Source organism: Rhinatrema bivittatum, chromosome 2, assembly GCF_901001135.1.
Source record: "Rhinatrema bivittatum chromosome 2, aRhiBiv1.1, whole genome shotgun sequence".
NCBI classification, from domain to species: Eukaryota; Metazoa; Chordata; class Amphibia; order Gymnophiona; family Rhinatrematidae; genus Rhinatrema; species Rhinatrema bivittatum.
This window is the reverse complement of record NC_042616.1, coordinates 69,222,420-69,244,633: the sequence shown is the minus strand read 5'-3', so window position 1 is coordinate 69,244,633 and position 22,214 is coordinate 69,222,420. Positions and strand designations below refer to the sequence as shown.

Here is a 22,214-nt window from a genome sequence, read left to right as displayed (position 1 = left end):
GAGCTCAAAATGCTAGATTAGTTGATGGTGCTTTCAAAGTTTATTTATTTTTTTAATGTACCTGTAGTCACAAAATTTCTTTACACTACTCAATCTAGTTTTGCAGGAATTGGCTCAATGAATAGGATGATAATGGAGTTTCTCTGTCCTTTAATAAATGCTTTCTAATGCCAAATATATCATAACAGCTGTGCAGAGAGATCTCAGGACATATCTTAGCAGCCAATTCCAACTACCTACCTGAGTCAGATTTAAGTGAAACCTTAATGACAAAGCCACCACAAGTTTTTTTTTAATTGAGAATACCAAATACAATTTACAGTTGAACAGCACATATATATAGCGCATACGATAAAGCCAATAAGAATTAAAAAAATAAAGAAAGAAAACACACAGTATAGATAACTGCATACAAATCGCTTCAACTTACCTTGTGTGTTCTGGAAATAATGGCGCCAGAGTGGTCTGATTTTATCCTGACCGCCTACATCCCACACTGTGAAACTAATGTTCTTGTATTCTACCGTTTCTACATTAAAACCTGTAATAGTGGGGGGGAAAAAAAAAGCTGAATCAGACCAATTCCCAAAATATAAATATTTCGACTTCATATAAATTAGTTTCTTTAAATCTTCTTAGGACTCAATTCACTCAAATCTGAGTTTGAAAAATGTATGGCCAAAATACATTTAGATTAGCAAATAAGATAATCTGTATTTAAAAACAAGTGCAGCTCACAGGTCAAGTATATCTTGGAAAAGTTTCAGAAATATCTTTTATATGTCTCAAAAAAAAGTAATACACATTAACCTCGTTATCCCTCTCCTAATATGCAGAATTGCTCTGGAGATGCCATCAATGGGAACTGAGCAGAGGATGTGAAATGAGCATGTTCTTGCCTGTCATTATAAAATAAGGAGAAACTTAAGTCTTACCTATTTTCTTTCCTTGTGTTCAGCCAGACAAGTCCAGATACATCAGTTCATGCTCTCCTGCCAGCAGATGGAGAAGAGAGAACATGTTTGCAGACATCAGCCCGTACAAGGTGCTGTGCTGACCTCAGTCTGCCAGTATTCTAACAAACAAACCCAATTCAACATCTCCTTATACTCCCACTCACGATGGGACTTCCAAGGGACAAAGTAAAAACTGAATTTTACCTCCTTGATCAGAGGAGACTGTCTTACTGGACCAAATGAACTACAACTACCTGCACCTCACAATTTCTGACACATCGATTCTTATGAACCATAGTTGGAGAAACACCTGAAATTTGAATATGATCATTCAGGCCATCTGGCAGGATCCTGGACTAGTCTGGCTGAACTCAAGAAAAGGAAATTAACAGGTACGATTAAAATTTCTCCTTTATCCAGCCAGACCAGTTCAGCTGCATAGGATGCCCTCAAGCTATCCCTCATACTGAGTGGGACACTGCCAGACCCGCTCTCAAGACACTAGAGTTAAAAGCGGCATCTACCCTGGCTCAAACATTCAAATGGTAATGTTTAAGAAGTCAAGGAAGCCCAAGCTTCACCTCTGGCCTACTATTCTTATGCACTGCTTTAAGGTTTTGGGTTTTTTTTTTTTAATTTTTTAACTTTTATTACCAAAGGAGAAGGGGGAAGCAGAGAAGCAGGGAGGAAGAGTGCAGCAGGCAGGGCCAACAAGCTAGCCCTTGCCCCCCAAGTCTTGATGCATCTCCATGCCTGTTAGAAGCCCCCCATCTCCCTTGGCTTAGAGGCTATAATCCAACAGGGGAGACAATGCCCAAAGAACAGTCACCCCAGAAGCAGCCAAGTCCTTTCCTCTTCACCTGGCCTAGACATAGCTCCAGCTCTCAGAAAGGGATGCTTTTTTACCATCTGCTGGAGACAGATAACTGGCAGACTGAGGTCAGTACAAGACCATAGATAGGATGTCAGCAAACCTGTTCTCTCCTCATCTGCAGGTAGGGGAGCATAAAACTAAGTCTGGACTGGTCTAGTGGGATGAAAAGAAAGGACACGGTGTCAAAAAAAATGCTTGCCACCAGTTATCTACCACTCTGTCTTATTTTAATATGGTTAAATTATTTTTTGCATCCGTATTCCACAGGATTCAGAAAGAGCAGGGAAATGGAGAAATTACTTACCTGATAATTTTGTTTTCCTTAGTGTAGACAGATGGACTCAGGACCAATGGGTATTGTGCTCTCCTGATAGCAGATGGGCGACAGTCAGATTTCAAAGCTGACGTCAGCCTACATATACCCGTGCAGCATGCTTAGCTCCTTCAGTATAAGAACATGCCATACTGGGTCAGACCAAGGGTCCATCAAGCCCAGCATCCTGATTCTAACAGTGGCCAATCCAGGCCATAAGAACCTGGCAAGTACCCAAAAACTAAGTCTATTTCATGTTACCGTAGCTAGTAATAGCAGTGGCTAATTTCTAAGTCAACTTAATTAATAGCAAGTAATGGACTTCTCCTCCAAGAACTTATCCAATCCTTTTTTAAACACAGCTACACTAACTGAACTAACCACATTCTCTGGCAACAAATTCCAGAGTTTAATTGTGCGTTGAGTGAAAAAACTTTCTCCGATTAGTTTTAAATGTGCCACATGCTAACTTCATGGCGTGCCCCCTAGTCTATTATCTGAAAGACTAAATAACCGATTCACATCTACCCATTCTAGACCTCTCATGATTTTAAACACCTCTATCATATCCCTCCTCAGCCGTCTCTTCTCCAAGCTGAGAAGTCCTAACCTTTTTAGTCTTTCCTCATAGGGGTGCTGTTCCATTCCCCTTATTTTGGTCGCCCTTCTATGTACCTTCTCCAGCGCAATTATATCTTTTTTGAGATGCGGCGACCAGAATTGTACACAGTATTCAAGTTGGGGTCTCACCATGAAGCGATAGAGGCATTATGACATTTTCCATTTTATTCACCATTCCCTTCCTAATAATTCCCAACATTGTTTGCTTTTTTTGGCTGCTGCAGCACACTGAACACATGATTTCGAAAAGCCAGTGTGGATATATGTTGCTTGATTAAACTTGAACTGGTTCAACTGATATATATAAATATATAAAACTTTGGACCGCCAGTGCACTCAAACAATAAACGCCGACACCTGGGTAACTGCGGGTGTTGAACTAGAGGTAGGCCGTGGCTTACCCGTACTTGCTCAGTCTTGAGATTTGATATTCGAGATTCTCGATTTCTGGAGCAGCCGTGGGCGGGATGCCGAGTCCATCTGTCTGCACTAAGGAAAACGAAATTATCAGGTAAGTAATTTCTCCATTTCCTAGCGTGTAGCCAGATGGACTCAGGACCAATGGGATGTACAAAAGCTACTCCCCTACTGGATGGGAGGTTGCCCGTGGCCCACTTAGTGCTGCCCTTGCGAAGTCTGTATCCTCCCTGGCCTGAACATCCAGGCGGTAAAACCTGGAGAAGGTATGTAGGGAGGACCATGTCACCGCCCGACAGATCTCAGCTGGCAACAGCAGCTTGATTTCAGCCCAGGAGACTGCCTGGGCTGAATACGCCTTGACCTGTAGAATACGCCTTGACCAGTAGAGGGAATGGTTTTCCTGCCTCTATGTAGGCAGCATTAATTACTTCTTTGATCCAGTGGGCTATGGTGGCTTGCGATGCCGCTTCCCCTTGTTTCTTCCCGCTGTGAAGAACAAACAGGTGGTCAGTTTTGCGCAAGGATTCCGATCTCGTCGGGTATCGGACTAGGATTCTGCACACATTCAGGTAGTGGAGGAGGTGTGAGTCTTCCGAATCCCTGTGCTCATCTGGTGATGGTAAGGATATGGTCTGGTTCATATGGAACTGGGAAACTACTTTCGGAAGGAAGGATGGTACCGTACGTAGCTGTATGGTGCCTGGGGTGAACCTGAGGAACGGTTCCCAACAGGATAATGCTTGAAGTTCGGAGATGCGCCAGGCTGAGCATATTACGATCAAGAACACAGCCTTTAAGGTCAAGAGACGTAGAGACAGGGTGCTTGTTGGTCTGAAGGGTTCCCCTGCTAGGAAGTCTAATACTAGGTTGAGGTTCCATAGAAGCACTGGCCACTTTAGAGGTGGTTGGAGTTGTTAGACTCCTTTCAGGAAACGGGACACATCAGGATGAGTTGATAGTCTGATGCCGTCCACTTCGGACCTGAAACAGGCCAGTGCGGCAACTTGGACCTTGAGGGAGTTGAGGGACAACCCATTCTGCATGCCGTCCTGTAAGAATTCTAGGATCGTGGGAATCTTGGCTTTCCTCGAGAGGAGACCGCGGTCTTCACACCAAGCTTTGAATATTCTCCAGATCCGTATGTAAGAGAGATGTGGAGAACTTACGTGTGCGAAGCAGGGTGTCAATCACGGCTGAGTAGCCGCGGTTCTTTAGGCTAATCCTCTCAAGGGCCATATCGTAAGAGAGAATCGAGCCGGGTCTTCGTGGGAGATCGGTCCCTGCTGAAGGTCGCTGTATGGCAGTAGACAGAGGATTCCCCGCCAATAGTCTTCGCATGTCCGAGTACCATGGTCTTCTTGGCCAATCCGGGGCGATTAGTAGGACTAGTCCCCTGTGGAGTTCTATCTTGTGGATGACCCTGCCCAGTAGTGGCCAGGGTGGGAAGGCGTACAGGAGGTTTTCCTCTGGCCAGTTCTGGATGAGAGCGTCGATTCCCTGAGATTGTGGTTCTCATCTGCGGCTGAAGAATCTGGGGACCCGGGCATTGCGACAAGTTGCTAGTAGGTCCATGGCTGGGAGACACCATAGATTTACTATCAGCTGGAAGGCTGTGTCCGCCAGTGACCATTCCCCCGGGTCTAGGCTTTCTCTGCTGAGATAGTCCGCAGAGATGTTGTCATTTCCCACGATGAGGGAGGCCGAAATCCCTTGTAGATTTATTGCTGCCCACTCCATGAGGGGGTCTATTTCTAGAGACACCTGCTGGCTCTTGGTTCCTCCCTGTCGGTTGATGTAAGCAACGGTCATTGCATTGTCCAACATGACTGATGGACTCGCCTCAGAGTCTGTGGCTGAATCATAGGCAGGCTAGTCTGACCGCTCGCGCTTCCAGGCGGTTTATGTTCCATCCCGCCTCTTCCTTGTTCCATTGTCCCTGGGCCGTCAGTTCCTGACAGTGGGCTCCCCACCCTCACAGGCTTGCGTCCGTGGTGAGCAAGATCCACTTCGGAGCGGATAGGTTTATGCCTCTGCTTAGGTGTTCTTCCTGTAGCCACCATTGAAGCTGTTTCCGAATCTGTCGGTAGCTGGAGGCGAATTGAGTAGTTCTGGTACACTGGATTCCATCGCGATAGTAGGGAACGTTGTAGCAACCACATATGTGCCCTTGCCCACAGAACAACTTCCAGAGTTGATGTGATGAGGCCGAGGACTTGAAGGTAGTCCCATATCTTGGGGTGGACCGAGGTCCACCCCAAGATATGGGACTTTCGTAATTGATCCATTAGCATTTCGTAATTGATCCATTAGCTTCCTTCTTTGTGGAGGGGGAAGGTAGACCTTGTTCTGTTTGGTATCAAACCGGACTCCCAGGAATTCTAGTGACTGGGAGGGCTGGAGGCAACTCTTGGTTGTGTTCACAACCCACCCGAGTTCTTGTAGTAGATTCTTGACTCTGGTGGTCGCATGGCGACTCTTCTCTGGAGACTTTGCCCTGATCAGCCAATCATCCAAGTAAGGATGTACCAGGACTCCTTTCCTCAGTGCTGCCGCCACTACCACCAAGGTTTTGGTGAAGGTTCTGGGGGCGGTAGCTAGTCCGAAGGGTAGCGCTCAGAATTGATAATGGTGGCCCAGAATCGCAAATCGCAGGAAGTGCTGGTGGTTCTGATGGACCGGGATGTGAAGGTAGGCCTTGGATAGATCTAGGGAGGTGCCTCGATGGCTGAGTGGTCTAAGACGCTGAGCTTAAGGGTTCCTTCTTCTCTGTGCTTTGTGTTCGGGACTCCTGATGGAGTCGTGGGTTTTCTGGAGATCGTATCTCCAAAGGGACATTGGGAGACCGTATCTCCAAAGGGACAGAGACAGGATGGAGGCGGTCCATAGAAAGGCAACCAAAAAGGTGGATGTCGTCATAAAGTGACTTATGAAGAGCGATTAAAGAACCTAAATATTTACTCCCTGGTGGAGAGGAGGAGCAGAGGAGATATGATACAGACTTTCAGATATCTGAAAGGTTTAATGATTCATGGTCAACATCAAACCTTTTACAATGGAAAAAAATCAATAGAACTAGGGGTCACAATTTGAAGCTCCAGGGAGGAAGACTCAGAACCAATGTCAGGAAGTATTTCTTCACGGAGAGAGTGGTGGATGCCTGGAATGCCCTTCCAGAGGAAGTGGTAAAGACTAAAACTGTGAAAGATTTCAAAGCGGCGTGGGATAAACACTGTGGATCCATAAAGGCTAGAGCCATGGGGGTGGCTTGCTGGAATGTTTACTACCTGGTGATTACTACCCTTACTCAAAAAAAAAAAAAAATCCCTTGCACAGTTAATGCAACCCCAACATTGCTCTCTGCTTCAATGGCAAAGGGAAATGTGGAAAAGAGGATTTGCATTCAGATAACAACCAAAAAGGACTGAACTACACAATCTGGGTAAACAAATAAGCGAGGGGGTAGCTTGCTTATTACAGCGGTTACTACCCTAAACCAATTAAGCCTGATACATCACTCAAATGCATACACAGTGTTGCTCTCTGCTTCTACGGCAGGGGGAAAAAAGTAGAAAACAGGATTTACATTCAGGCAACAACCAACAAGGACTAAACTTCACAATCTGGGTAAACAATCTTTATACCCTAAACCAATTAAGCCTGATATATCACTTTGAAAGCATATACAGCGTTGCTATCTGCTTCAACGGTAGGGGGAAGCGAGGAAAACAGGATTTGCATTCATCCAACAAGGCATCGATCTGTGCAGTCTGGGTGAACAAGCATCGGGGTAACTTGCTTGATGTAGCGGTTACAACTTTTAAACATAAGCCTTATGCTCACCTTTGATGCAACTCCAACATTACTTCTCTGCATCAATGACAGGAGATTTGAATCAAACGGTTACCAACAAGAGCCCTGAAGTTGGTGGATGGTGAAACAGATAAGTATGGGAAAATAAGAGTCTAAGCTTGCTAGGCAGACTAGATGGGCTGATTGGTCTTTTTCTGCCGTCATTTCTATGTTTCTATATGTTAAGAATTCTCCCGGTTGTACCGCCATTATATCTGAGTGTAGTGTTTCCATGCAGAAGTGTGGAACCTTCAGGTAACAGTTGACGGCCTTGAGGTCCAGCATAGGCCGGAATGTTCCTTCTTTCTTGGGAACGATAAAATAGATGGAATAGTGGCCAGTATTTTGTTGAAGCGTGGGCACTGAGGCTATTGCCTTCAGGCTGAATAGTCTTGCTAGCGTGGTTTCCACTGCCGGTCTCTTGGAGTGGGAGTGGCACGGCAATTTCATAAGTTTGTCTGGGGGAATGCTTTGGAATTCCAGCGAGTACCCCTCTCAAATGATGGTTAGGACCCACTTGTCCAAAGTTATCTCGACCCCTCTTTGGTAGAAGAGGATAAGTCTGCCCCCTACGTCTTCTTCCTGTGGATGGGTCTGCGTCTTGTCATTGTGGGGTACGGCCGGGGCTGCCCCTGAGCTTGCTCCTCTCTCAATGTGCCTGTTCCGAAAGGACTGAACTTCCTGAAGGACGAGATGCTTGGGACTGTGTATTCTTGTAAGGCTTAAAGTGCTACGATCCTTTACTCTTGGTTCTTCTGGGGGAGGAGTGCAGATATGTTCTTTTGTTCCTGTCCTCAGGTAATCGGGGTACTGGAGATTCACCCCATTTGTTGGCTAATTTCTCCAGTTCGCTCCCAAACAGGAGAGATCCTTTAAAAGACATTTTTGTGAGGTTCGCTTTGGAAGTTGTGTCAGCCGACCAATTCCGGAGCCATAATTGTCTTCTTGCCGCCACTGCAGCAGCGACACCCCTGGATGAGGTGCGCACGAGGTCTGTGGTAGCATCGGTGAGGAAGGAGACCGCAGGCTCCATCACTTCTCCGGGCATGGTTGCGTGTCTGGCGAGGATCAAACAGGAACGTGCCACTAAGTATGGTTCCATCTCTGGGGGAACTTCTCCTTCTTCCAGGAAGTCTGTTTCATCCTCGGAGGTATCTGGATCCCCATCAAAGAGGCTCTTGGTTAGGAGAGGCATGTCTCAAGAAGCCTGGGAGGTGCCGGGAAGGACTTGTGCTTCCGGCTGGGTTTGAGTCAGGTGGACAGCAGCTGCTGGCTGTGCCTGGACAAAGGTTTGTGGCCCTTTGAAAACTTCCATCCAGGAGAAGGTTCCTGGATCCATGTTGATCCCAGGAGGGGTTGTAGTGGTAGCCCCAGCGGAATTTTCCTGCAGGGGCACAGAGTTGGAGATACTTAGGTCCGGGCTGCCATCATCCATGGTACCAGATCCCTCTCCTGGCTGTAGAGGGTCTTGATTTGGTTCTCCCTGGTTCTGTTCACACAGGAAGGATTCCAATCCAGGGTGTGTGGTTCTTAAGTGGCAGGCTGGGCAAAGGAAGGGTCCCTTGGCTTTCTTGGATGGCGATGCCATTATTTGTGCGTGTGTAGGGCTTAGGCGTGGAGTTATGCGCGCGGATGCGCTTAGTTGTGCGCGCCGCTGTGCGCTCAAACCGTAGTTAAGCGCTTAAGTTAGGCGCTTCGGGTCTCTGGCCTGCCCCGCGCGCACCAGTCGGAGGGGGAAAATGGCAACACCCGGAGGGTCTCCACATGTGTGGCCCCTCGCACTGAATCGGGACTGCCCCACAGGAGGGCTGCTCAACCAGATTTAAACCTCGTAGGAGAAAGGATGGTATGGCTGTTCGAGCCTTGGAGACCGGAGACTTAGAAGTAAAGGTTTCTACCTTACCTGGTCTCGGCGCTTACTGGTCGCGTGCCGGACGGTCTCCAGCTGCGGGGGAGAAGGGGGGAATACCTTCACCGCCATGCTCGAATCTGCACCCGCTGCCTTTCAGCCACCCTGGGGGCTACGTCCACGCTGGGAATTGGCTAGCGGACTAAGGCTCACCTCTGAGGGATATCGAAATCACCTCAGGAAAATCAAGACTGGGGTAGGGACAGTTAGGTTTCACTGCAGGGCTCTCTTCTTACAGGTAAACTTTCTCTTCTGTTTTGTAAATGTTACACTATTCTTGTTTGGGATAGTGTCCGCATCTGCTATAGAGACAGAGAAATACTGAAGAGCTAAGCATGCTGCATGGGTATATGTAGGCTGACGTCAGCTTTGAAATCAGAGTCAGAGTCAGATTCCCATCTGCTATCAGGAGAGCACAATACCCATTGGTCCCTGAGTCCATCTGGCTACATGCTAGGAAATCAGAACTTTCTTGTGATGGAAAAAAAAAGCACATTTAAAAAGGAAATAGCAAGGAATGATAGACAGGAATAAGGGAAGTGTAATGTATGTTAATGTATGAAAAACCATAGGAGAAAGTATAGTGCTGTAAGGGTTCATGGATCCTTATCTTGAACGATTCAATAAATCGAACCTGAGATATTAGATCAACATATCCTTCATTTATTTAAATAATTGCTTGCAGACAAATCTTTCAGTCCCCCAACACGGACCGTGTTTCGCCACAAGGGCTGAATCAGGAGGGACAAAGCCCAACGGTAAGACGGTGAAGTCTGTAACCTGGAAATGTAGAATATGTTGAATGTATTGAACCCTACAGAGGGAATTCAAAACAGCTTAGAAGTATATTGGCAGCAATGTCTCCTTAAGGGAGGATTTCTGAAATTACCCAGAAAGAGGAGAAACGTGCAAAATTCTTTGCCGATTCAAAGGAAAAGTATGGCGGCTCCGCAGGGCTCAATACTTCTAAGCTGTTTTGAATTCCCTCCGTAGGGCTCAATACATTCAACATATTCTACATTTCCAGGTTACAGACTTCACAGTCTTACCATTGGGCTTTGTCCCTCCCGAAGCAGCCCTTGTGGCGAAACACGGTCCGTGTCGGGGGGACCGAAAGATTTGTCTGCAAGCAATTATTTAAATAAATGAAGGATATGTTGATCTTATTAATCTCTCAGGTTTGATTTATTGAATCGTTCAAGATAAGGATCCATGAACCCTTATAGCACTATACTTTCTCCTATGGTTTTCACCTAATTGTATACCGCTCATCATCTCCACTCATTAGCCAATGTATGAAAATATCACACATAAACACTGCAGATTTTGCTATGCTTTATCAAGTGCACTGATTGTCAAGGAGGAATATCCCTTCAGAAACAACTCTGCAGCTTCATTCAGCACTATCTCACACTACTAGGATGCCATGTACTCTCACCTGTACACTGCACAAGACAGAGAAAATTATTCAGGGGCCGGAAAGTAGAAGGTGGGATTAAGGTTTGGAAAATGAATGACCATTTGGATAAGACTCCACAACCATCATCAGGTTCAGATTTCAAGTAGGAAGTGGCCTCTCTCATACAAGCACATTGCACCGTCCCTGAAGAACAGGTAGCAAACAATGCTCAGAAAGCACATAACGTACTTAGTGGAAATAAAGTTCTAGAACAAGGAGGCCATTACATGAGATTCGAAAAGGGTTAGACTAATGAACAAAAAGCAAGTATTCCTATATTGCTTCATAGAAAGGCTATATGAACGCCCAGTGAAAGTAGTAGATGCTAAAGCAGCAACAGATTTAAAAGAAAGCATGCAATAAGCAGAGGCTCATTGGTTGACAGGAAATGAAAATAAAAGTAAAATCATAGATCAGTTGGGTCTACAGTATTATGCAGACTAGACAGAATATGATAGTATGTAAAGGCCATAAGGCCTATTTTTCTATGATGTATCAAGGAATTTAGACAAGATAGCAACCACAGAGTAGTGAGCAGGTTCATACGAGGACAAACTAATGCCACTTGTAGCTCTTCTTACTTTTAAGTGGTACATTTTCAAATTAAATGTTTCTATAATATGAACAGCCTCCCCAAAAATGTCTAAATTAAAGCTAACAGCAAAAAAAATAAAAAATAAAAATCTGAATAGGAGGGGTTATTTAGTCAGGTACATGCATAAGGTTCTAAAATGCAGAGTGCCTGAATGTAATCCACTTTGAAGTGCCTGAAAAGCGGAATATAAATCAAATAAAAAAATATAAACAAATTTAACTTTGCTAAATTGAGAATTCAGATGTAGCCTTCTTATTCTGAAATTCTCTCATATACTACAGCTGTGTAAAACAATGGCTCTTTAAATTTTTATGATCCCTTGTGGTCGTACATGGCACTCAAGCTACACCTATCATGCCTTTTCCCTATTTCCTGACTGATCATGGATGTAGCTCCATTAGACTGATTATGAGAAGGCCAAATGAGGGCCCCCTTTTTCTCCCAAGGGTACTCTGACCAGTGGTAGAACCAGGAAGTACTACTATTAAACAGGGACCCTGTCTAATCCTGCAAGTACTTTTTAGGTCTAGAATTACTATGTAAAGTACTTAAAGGTACACAAACTTATTAGTTGCCCAACATTTTCTTCACTTGCTTTTCAGACTGATGCTCGCCTTGCATTGGTTCTTTTTGCCTATGGGAGCAATCACAATACCCTGTCCTTCACCCTACAATACCTGGGACTATAAGGATGGCAGAGCATCCCGATAGCTACAGGAAGGTCCAGAAAGATACCTCAACAGCAGAACAAGCACTGGTTAACGATGTAGTCAAGCAGGGAGCAGATTGTTTCTGCTACATCACAAATTCACATGGCTATGTAAATAGGGTTGAAAGTGTGAATTCATATGCTGTACCTGAAAGACATGATTGTGCAACAGCAAGGCTATGTATGTGCTGGGTACTGAATCCAGTTGAATTCTGATATGGTCACACTGATTGCCCAATATGCTGTCAATTTCATGAAATAGATTATTTGTTACATTTGCTTTATGTTACAGCAGGAAAACTGGAGTTATTGGCTGTCATTCAGCTGCTCAGTCTTGTGCACTTCAAAAGTTTTAGTCTTCATTTTCTTCTTTACAACAGATTTCAGTGGCAAGTCTCTAATGTTCTTATTTCTGCTATTTTTCCCGTCCTTTTCTCTATGAGTTTTCTGTCTAGGCTACCCAAATTGTTTTCCTCCTTTCTGCTGTAAGGATAAATAATGTCAGACCTGGTCTCAAACCAGGGTCTTCCTGCTGGAGGGCTGGTGCTCTGGCCCTATGCCACAGGATGGGTCTCTGAAAAAGCTTGCCTGCTTGTTGCTAGCCCAGACCTGCAGACCTACCCGAGGACTCATATTGGTCTTCAGGGGTTTCTAGTGAAGGGCTATACTTCATGCCATGATTCCTGATCCTTGCCAAGTACCTGTAAGTAACCTTATCCTGGAGTTACCTTGACTGAATCTCAGTTCTGTGAGCCTGCTATTGTGTCCTAAGTTCCAGTTACTAAAGGTAAAGATAACTAATCGGTACTTATGTTTTGAAAAAAACATTGATGTCTGTGACTTATATCATGCCCAACCCTAACTTGACAGTTTTGCCAGCATAACTCATTTTGTTTGCTGGCTGTGGAGGGACCTAGAAAATTAAACCAACTACAGTAGTGTTTGGTGAGAGCTAGGCTTCTTTTTTTACCTTAAATCTTGATTTCTTATTTAGCCTGAGCCAGTCCTGGCTTTGTAGCTGGGTACAATTTGCTGATTATCTACCTTAATTTCTAGTAATCTCCTTGCCTTGACTCATGGCCCCAGTTTCTTTGAGCTCCAAATTTTATTGGGCTCCTGTCCCTGCCTTGCTATCTAAATTCCTTCCTTTGCCTGATCCAGAAGATCCAGTGCCTAGTTTTGCCACAGTTCTGTTTCATAACAATAACTGGGTTTGAATTGGTGGACTCAAAGGAAAAAGTCCTTGGTGACAATCTCTGAAGGTTCCTTGAGAGCTCTTGCTATTTTAAGTTTCTTTAGGGCTGCAAGTAAGCAGCCAACCTGCAGGGAAGGCTAGTGTTTGGGTGTGGAGCCTGGAAAATGATTCTGGCCCAAAGACTGCCACAACTAAAGCCTTCCTAACGGCTTTGACTGAAGAGTCTGGCAATCCAAAATCCTCACCCATAGAAAGCAGTCTCCTGAGCCTTGTCGGGTCTTGCTTCCGATTGTGAACTGGAACCAATGCCAGCTCTGGACTGGATGCCTGCCAAGCTAGATCCTGCTCCTGGATCCAGACTCCTTGCCTTGAACTCTATGCCCTACATTGATTCTTGCTTAGCTGTGTACACTCTGGCCCCAGACCATGTGACCATATTTCCTGACCAGTAATCATCTGCCAAACCGGGGGTTGTGGTTTTGGGTGGTTCTCTGGGGTGCTTGAGATCACCCAGGAAGTGGGGGAAGGGGTATGTGTGTGTGTGTGTGTGTGATGTAAGAATAAAACAAGGGGGGGATCCAGTCTCAAACTAGGGTCTGTCCAGGTGGAGGGCTGGTGCTTTACTCCTATGCACAGGATGCTTCTCAGAGGTTGCAGCCAAGCAAGCTGAAAAGACTTGGCTGCTTGCTGCTAGCCCAGACCTGCAGTCCTGCTTCTGAGGATTCGCCATGGACCACAGGAGCTCATAAATTATCACTAGGGCTATCCCAATGTTCCTGGAAACTTGAGGGCTATACTCAGTGTCATGATCCCAGATCCTTGTCTTACCAAGTACCTGTAAGTAACCCTGACTGAACCTGTTGTATCCCAAGTTCCAGTTTAAGGTGAAGAAAACCTGTATTTTCTTATATTTTGAATAAACCTTGCCTTTATTATGGAAGATTCCTGTGCCTTGCCAAACTCTATGGTCATGCTCTCCTCTCATTCTTCAGCCACACAACATACACAGAAGCAGTAGTAGGAACAGCAGAGGTAGAAGTTCCCCTGCCTCATCAGAAACCAGAAAAAAAAAACCAAAACACCAATATACCCCACCTTTCAATCCATGAAATGTATAACAAAAATGTTTAAATGATTTGTTTCCTATTTATTCTGTAATTAAGTTTTAGCCTGTTTACGTAGCTGTTTGATGTCGGTTCCTGTATAACCAGTTTAGTGATAGGTAAGCAGGAAATATTAAAAAAAAAAAAAAAAAAAAAAAGTGGGAACACAGCCTTGCAATTTTAACATGAAACACTATTTAGTTCCAATTTGTTTGGGGGTTGGGAGGGAGGAGGTGAGGGAGTGTTACCTGATAAGATGAAAAAGATGGTCTACTCAAGCTAGCTTCCCTATTTGTTTTCAGAAAGGGAAAGATTTTAAAGAATCAAATTCTTAGTAGCATAATAGTAATAAGAATTATGCAGATGTTTATTTTACACACATTTGAGTCTGAGGGCTCCTAGAGATGAATAAAAAGTGACTAGGTCTTTGGATTAATCAGTTTTTATAGGCCTGCTGTAGGTGTAGACGAAGTATCTCTCCTTTCTGCACAATCTGGGTAGTAATGAATATGTTCTTTTTGTGCCAGTTACTACTCCTCAAATATCTGCATTAAGCTAGCTGCTATTGCACCAGTCACATAACGTCTAAAAATTAAGTGACTCAAGCCCTTAATACGCTGCGAGAGTGTGCAGATAGTCCCTAACTGCTATGGAGACGGAAAATACTGAAGAGCTGCACTTCCTGCAGGGGTATATGTACTAGGGGCTGACGTCAGATTGAAATCTGATCAGTCTCCAACTGCTAACAGGAGTACACTATACCCATTGGTCCTGAGTCCATCTGCTACACGCTACGAAAGCAAGGTTAACCATGAAACTTTACACGTTTTCAGTGTAATTTTAAAGATTCATTAAATTAAAAAATGTTCAACTACCACAAGGATTTTAAACACATGGTCCAAGATTCCCATTATGTTTAATTCTACACTTGCAACAGGTACCCTAATGAACACCTTTAATGACTGGTTAGTCCAAGTATATACTTTGGCTCAATTTCCTGAAAACAGTAGCTTATATAGTTCTCACACACAGATGTTTATTTTGATAGAAATTTGTAGAGTCAGATGTAAAACAGAAATTGCTTCTGCTTCAACTGAATGTTCCAAAAGACCACCACAGAAAAGGCACAAAAGAACATAACAAATGGGCATAAACTACTGGGGACTTTAAGAATCCCATTACATACCTCTTTCAGCCATTTCAACTTTTACTATGGAACTTACTGCCTGATTCACAAAGGCTTTTCTCCCATTAATTGTCTATAGGAAAATACCTTGATGAATCAGGCCCATAGTCAGAAAACAGTTTTGTGCAAGAACTCCAGAGTAGATTCTGAATAGTATGTGACATTTACATAAATCTGCATATGTAAATCCCCACCCCAATTATGGAACATCACATTATATAAATGATCCTCCAGCCTATTCTCTGTGAATCTATTCCAGTGCATCACCTTTAATTCCCTCTCTTTTCCTCCTCTCTCTCCTCTTGCAGTTTTGCCCCTCCCAATAGGTGCTGTTTCCCTCCCCTCTAATCTTTCATTGCTTTTTTGCTCCTCCATCGCCTTTTTTCCCTCTGCTGCAATTTTCATCTTTCCCTCCATCTCTTCACATCTGCTCCCCCTCATTTCATCCCTTGTGTCTTCCTTCTCTCCAGTCTTTTATCCCTTAGTATTCCCTCACTTCAATCCTCCCACCTGAATATTACATCCTTTTCCTTCCACTACCTCCCACAGATTCATACTCTTCTCCTTCCATCCCCTCCCCATCAACCCCCTTTTAAGGCCACATCTCTGACCCTCCCTCTCCCACACACTGCTTCCTGTTTTCCCCCTGCCTCAGGGCCTGCATACTCCACAGAACCAACATGTCCAGTACATGAGAGCTTTGTGATGTCTAGGGCAAGAGGTGCTGTGGCGCGGCAGTGTGAGAAGAGCGATGCTGTGGAAGAACGGCGCAGCAGCCAAGGCAGAGGGGCTTGTGGTGAGAAGAGAATATTGGGCAGAATCACATGAAACAGGGGTTGCCATTACCTTTGCAAGTGAAACAGTTCTTCCCATATCCCTTTTGCTAACTGAAAATACCACAATTCAATTTGATCTGCAAATGCAACTAAGATTAGATTCTGAATAGTTTTAACGTTCAATGTAAAGCATCACAAATCTGCAAAGAATTCAGTTTTCTCCAAGAAGAATATGTTTATAAAAAACTTTGCACTGCAAGTGAAATAAAATGACAATGCTTAACAAGTAGTTCAATGTTATTGCCTTACCTATAGTTGGGATAGTAGTTACAATTTCACCCAGTTTAAGTTTGTACAAAATAGTAGTCTTCCCTGCGGCATCAAGACCAACCATAAGGATACGCATTTCCTTTTTGCCAAAAAGGCCTTTGAAGAGGTTGGAAAACATACCCCCCATGCTGAAAATCTGATGTATTCAACACTGGTCGATGAAATCTATAAAAAGAAAAAAGTGAAAAATAAGTCTTTAATCTCTAACCCTATTTGATTTGAAGTTTGATTTTCTAAAATCAACCACCCAGCAAGGACTGCTGAGCTGGAGATAATTCTGAAAATCCATTGCAGATTTACAAAATGCTTACTAGGAATAAAAAAAAAAAGCATTTAAAACCTATTACTTAAATCTCTGATATGTACGAGGTTTCTTAAAACATTGGTTATAAACACAATATACATCAGTCTTAACACAATCATTTTAAGAATAATGCATTTTAAATTAGGGAGAAAGAGAAATACCACAAAGAGTGCTTTTTTGAAAGTTAACTGCCTGCTAGGATATGGTATATTTCCACTGTAGCTAATATATGCATAAATGAAGGACGAGGTGAACAGTACAATGAACTGCTTGAAAAGCCAAATATACACCAAAAATAATGTCCATGGGTCCGCAGTATTCAGGAAATTCTTGCAGAAAGCAGAGTTGCTTACCTGTGGCAGGTGTTCTCCTAGGACAGCAGGATTTTAGTCCTCACATGTGGGTGACATCATCAGATGGAGTCCGGCTATCCGCACATCTACACTAGATCCCCCCTTCAGACTCGTAAGACAGCAAAATACGAGCGAAAAAAAATAAATCAAAACGAAGGTGAACCCAACATCGTGGGGAGGCGGGCGGGATACCTGAGGTAAGCAACTCTGCTTTCTCCTAGAACAAGCAGGATGGTAGTCCTCGTATGTGGGTGATTACAGAGCTCCAGACTGCCTCCAGGAACAGAGGGACCCCACAGTAGTTGAACAAGGTGCCACCAGGCAGAACACAACTGCGGTGTTGTAGGAAGCAGGGGCAGTCTGGCTCCACAGAGAGCACGATAAGAACAGTTGGGCTCAGGACTGGAATAGGCTGCGGAGGACAGACTGGCTAAAAGCGCTGTCCTGGTGACTATCCCTGTCGAGACAGTAGTGAGCCACAAAGGTATGGAGTGAACTCCAGGCCACGGCTCTGCAGATTTTGGCGATAGGGACCACCTCCAGGTGGGCCCTGACACTGCCATAGGCTGCACAGAGTGAGACTTCACCTTACCGGCCAGCTGGAGGCCTGCCTGCTCGTAGCAGAAGGCAAAGCAATCCGCTAGCCAGTTGGAAAGGGTCTGCTTTTCCCACTGCTTCTCCTAGCCTGTTGGTGTCAAAGGTCACAAAGAGCAGGGTGGACTGTCTGTACCTCGCTGTATGATCCAAGTAGAAAGCGATTGCCCATTTGCAGTCCAGGGTGTAAAGAGCACGTTCCCCCGGGTGGGAATTTATTTTATTTAAGGTTTTTCTATACCGATCTTCGTTGTTGGACATCAAATCAGTTTACAGGCAACATGGAGTTGGCAACAGAGCTTTACAGTGTAACCTATCTTACAATTTTTACAACATAGCTATAATGACATTTTAAGTTTGCCAGGATCAGTTTAGTAGAGCCCGTTAAGTAGATTATATTTAGGTGCAGAGTTTCAGTTAATGAGGCCGTGGGAAGGATAATTGGTTGATGTGGAACGCAGTCATGATCTTCGGAGGGAATTTTGGATGTGTGCACAGTACTACACGATCATGGAAGAGTTTTGTGTAGGGAGCGTACATAACCAGGGCTTGGATCTTGCTGACCCTGCGAGCAAAAGTGATTGCCATCAGCAACATAACCTTCTAGGTCACAGGATTTGAGAGGCTCGAATGGATGTCACATGAGCCTCACTAAGACAATGTTGAGATCCCATGGGGGGTTGCCGGCGGACCAAGTGGGATCTTTAGTTGGACTAGGCCCCACATAAAACGCTCGACCAGTGGCTGAACTGAGATGGGTGCCACAACGACACCCTGGTGGTAGGAGCTGAGGGCGCTGAGGTATACTCTGTCTAAGCTAGTCCAGAGGCCAGACTCTGACAAGTGCCACAGTTAATCCAGCAGGCGGGGGAGCAGGTAGGAGAAAGGGTCCAGTCTGTGGCCCTCGCACCAGGTAGAGAAATGCTTCCACTTTGAGCTGTAGAATCTGCGAGTGGAAGGTTTCTGGGATTCAATCAAGACCCTGGACACCTCATCTGAGAGCTGCAAGGGCTGGAGGATCATGCACTCAATATCCATGCCATGAGGGCCAGTGCCCAGAGGTTTGGATGGCTCAAGAGTGCCCTGATTCTGCGATAGGAGGTCGGGAGCCATCCCCAGCAGAACTGGTGCGCTCACGGACAGGTCCTAGAGGACAGGGAACCACACCTGCCTTGGCCAGGAGGGTGCCACTAGGATCATGACGCTGCCCCCCCCCCCCCCCATCTTCTCGCAGCTTTGTCAAGAGTCCTCGAGAGAAGCGGGATTGGGGGTTATGCGTACACGAGACCTTATCCCCAGTGAAGGAAGAACGTGTCATAGGCTGGATGATCCTTTCCTGGGATCAGGGAGCAAAACATGCTCACCTTGTGATTGTGGGGAGAGGCGAACAGTTCCATGTCCGGAGGTTGGCTGCTACTGATGGGTTCAAGGACCACTCGTGTGGTTGGAAGGACTGGCTGAGGTGGTCCGCCAACGTGTTTTGGTGGATCAGCAAGTATTTGGCCCACAGGTACATCCCTTTGGAGAGGGCCCAATCCTAGACCTGTAGTGCCTCCTGGCAGAGGGGGAAGGAGCCCGTGCCTCCCTGCTTGTTGATGTACCACATTGCTACCTGATTGTCTGTTCTGATGAGGACAACCTGTCCTCATCAGAACAGACAATCTGATCGCCCGCAATTCCAGGAAGTTTATCTGGCAGGGGGATTATCTGGCAGGGGGATCCTGAGTATGCAAGGCCATCTATGTGGGCCCCCCACCCCTGAGGTGAGGAGTCTGTAGTGAGGGTCACCTGGGGCGGAGCAGGCTGGAATGGGAGTCCTATTTCCAGATTGGATAGGGCTTCCCACCAGGTTAGGGAGAGACGGAGAGGGTCTGTGACTGTCAACGGCACTTCCAGATCCTGTGATGCCTGCCACCATTGACACCGCAAGGCTCACTGGGGGTCCTCATATGGAGGCAGGGCAAGGGAGTCACATGGACCAAGGCCGCCATATGGCACAGCAGTCGAGCTGGTGGGAGAGATGCAGAAGGGTATCATGCTGATCCTTCAGTTGCACAATGACCTCTCACCTTGTCCCCAAACAGGTTCTCTCCTGTGCAGGGGAGGTCCGCAAGTCTGTCCTGCACCTCAAGTCGTAGGCTCTACGCCAAGCCAGCCGTCTGGCACAGACACCCCCGGCGGCTAGGCGGGCTGCAGTTTCAAAGACATTGTAGGTCGACCTGACCTCGTGTCTAGCAGCCTCAAGGCCCAGCGTGGCAATGGCTGCAAGGGACTCCTGCTGTTGCTGGGGGGGGGGGGGGGGGGGGGGGGGAAGGGCTCTTAGACCTGCTTCCACAGGTTGTGGTCATACTGGGTCATATATAGCTGGTAGGCCACAATACGGGCCACCAGCATAGCCCCTTGGAACATTTTTCTCCCAATGCCATTGAGCTCCAAATGTTTGCGCCCCAGGGTGAGGTCAGTAGCATGTGACCTGGAGCAGACTCCACCACCGCAGACTGATGGGGTAAGTGCTGCCGTTTAAAACCCACTGCCTGTTGAACCAGGTAAGTCGTATCAGCTTTCCTGTTCACCGGGGCCACCGATACTGGTGTTCCCACATACAGAGAAAATCATCCTTAAAGATGTCGTGGACCGGAACCACCATGATCTCTCTTGGAGCGTCGAACTGGAGAACCTCCAGCATCTTATGACAGGAGTCGTCCTCCAACAGGAGCTGGAAAGGGATGGCTTCAGCCATGGCCCTTACGAAGTTGGCAAATGATAGGTCCTCGGGCATGGAGCGGCGCAGCTCTTCCAGAGGGGAAGGCTCCGAAAGGGGGTCGTCTGAGAATTCTGTCAATGCGTCAGAGAAGTCATTGCCCCACGGGTCACAGGGGCCCTCCCACTTCACTAGGGTTCAAACGCCAAGGCCAGGGACTGGGAGGGGCACAGACAGCTTCCATAGGCCATCTGGCATCGAGGGGGGCATCGGCCATGGTACGCTGGAGCGAACCAGCGGTGGCCCGGGGAACTGCGGGCATGGGTGCCCAACCCCACGGCCTCATCCTCTCCTCAGAGGACACAGGAATCTGGATTGCTCCGCTGGAAGGCATCGGTGGCAGAGCACAGAGGGCCCTCTGGCATCGGTTGTGTCAGTAGGGCGCCAAAAAGGACATCCAGATGCTCCAGCAGGGCCACGAATATTGAAGGCAGAAGCTTGGGCACCAGTATAGGGACCGGTGGCGCTGGCAGCTCGACGCTCTGAAGCGCTTTGAGCACTGCCAGTTGCACCCTGCGGTCCAGCTCCTCCTGGAAGTCCTGTGTGGTAAGGACTGAAGGAGGGGCACAAGGTGTCGCCGGTACACCTTCAGAGAGGGAGCCTGAGGGGGCACGGTGCCTCTTCGATGGTGACTCAGCAGCTGCAGATGCTGCTCCAGAACCAAGGATAAGCAGTGGATTTTCCATAGTCCATCTTAATAGTAGTTTATGAACTTTTTTCAGGAACTTGTCCAAACCTTTTTAAACCCAGCTACAGTAACAGCAACAAATTCCAGAGTTTGATTATACACTAAGCAAAAAAAAAAAAAAAAAAAGTTATGTTTTAAAATGTATTTATCTAATAACTTCATTGCATGTCACAGTCTTTGTACAAACAACCAATTCGCGTTTACCCATTCCACAGATCTATAACATCTCCCTTTGCCGTCTTTTCTCCAAGCTAAAGAGCCCTAACCTCTTTAGCCTTTCTTCATAGGATAATTGTTCCATCCCCTTTATCATTCTGGTCTCCTTTTTCTGTACCTTTTCTATATCTGCCTTATCTTTTTCAAGATGCAGTGACCAGATCCGCACACAATATTCAAGATGAGGACACACCATGGAGAGAAAGAGGCATGAAGAGAAGATATTTTCTCAGTTATATTCTCCATTCCTTTCCTAGTAATTCTATTTGCTTTCTTGGTCACAGTCGCACTTTGAGCAGAGGATTTAAACATATTATCCAAGATGACGCCTAGATCCTTTTCTTGAGTACCAATTATGTGTGGAACCTTGAATGTGTAGCTATAATTTGGGTTGCTTGCAGCAACATGCATCACTTTGCACTTGTCCACATTAAATGTCACCTGCCATGTGAAAGCCCAATTTCCCAGCCTTGCAAGGTCCTCTTGCAATTTCTCACCATCCTATTGTAATTTAACAACTCTAAATACATTTGGCATCAGCAAATTCGATCACCTCACTCATTCTCATCTCTAGGTCATTAATAAATATTCTCATCTCTAGGTCATTAATAAATATTAAAAAGCTGCAGCTCCAGTACAGATCTCTGGAGTGCTCCACTATTCACCTTTCTCCGGGTAACTAACTTTGCTTTCTCCATGGATACTAATTAGCCACACAAGTGTGGACTCCCAAGATGAAGGTTCAGTGTAAGCATTTATGTTCTTATATTAGCAACAGAACATGCAACCTGTTTGTTTTTTCTTTTACAGATTGGAGGGAGAGTTGAAGGAATTAAGCAAGCTTGAGAACTGCTTAGCCAAAACTGTTGTCTTGACATGAGTTTTCTAGGCAGTAGTGAGCAGTGAAAATATGGATAGATCATCAGGGGGAAGCCCTGAGGATATCTTCTATGGAAGCAGAACAAAAATAAGCTATTGAAGCTGCCATAGCCCTAACTTGATG

The 22,214-nt window shown here is 45.7% G+C and overlaps 1 protein-coding gene across 1 annotated transcript in view; it reads right to left on the bottom strand.

Annotated features, from left to right (window-relative positions):
- Positions 1-22,214, bottom strand: part of ARF1 (ADP ribosylation factor 1) — a 65,707-nt gene that overhangs the window by 2,780 nt on the left and 40,713 nt on the right. The window contains exons 2-3 of the mRNA XM_029588290.1: positions 16,275-16,460; positions 431-541 (exon numbers count right to left, since the gene is read on the bottom strand). Of these exons, the coding sequence (XP_029444150.1) occupies positions 431-541; positions 16,275-16,422 (259 nt within the window). The 5' untranslated portion in view covers positions 16,423-16,460. The remainder of the gene's footprint in view (positions 1-430; positions 542-16,274; positions 16,461-22,214) is intronic.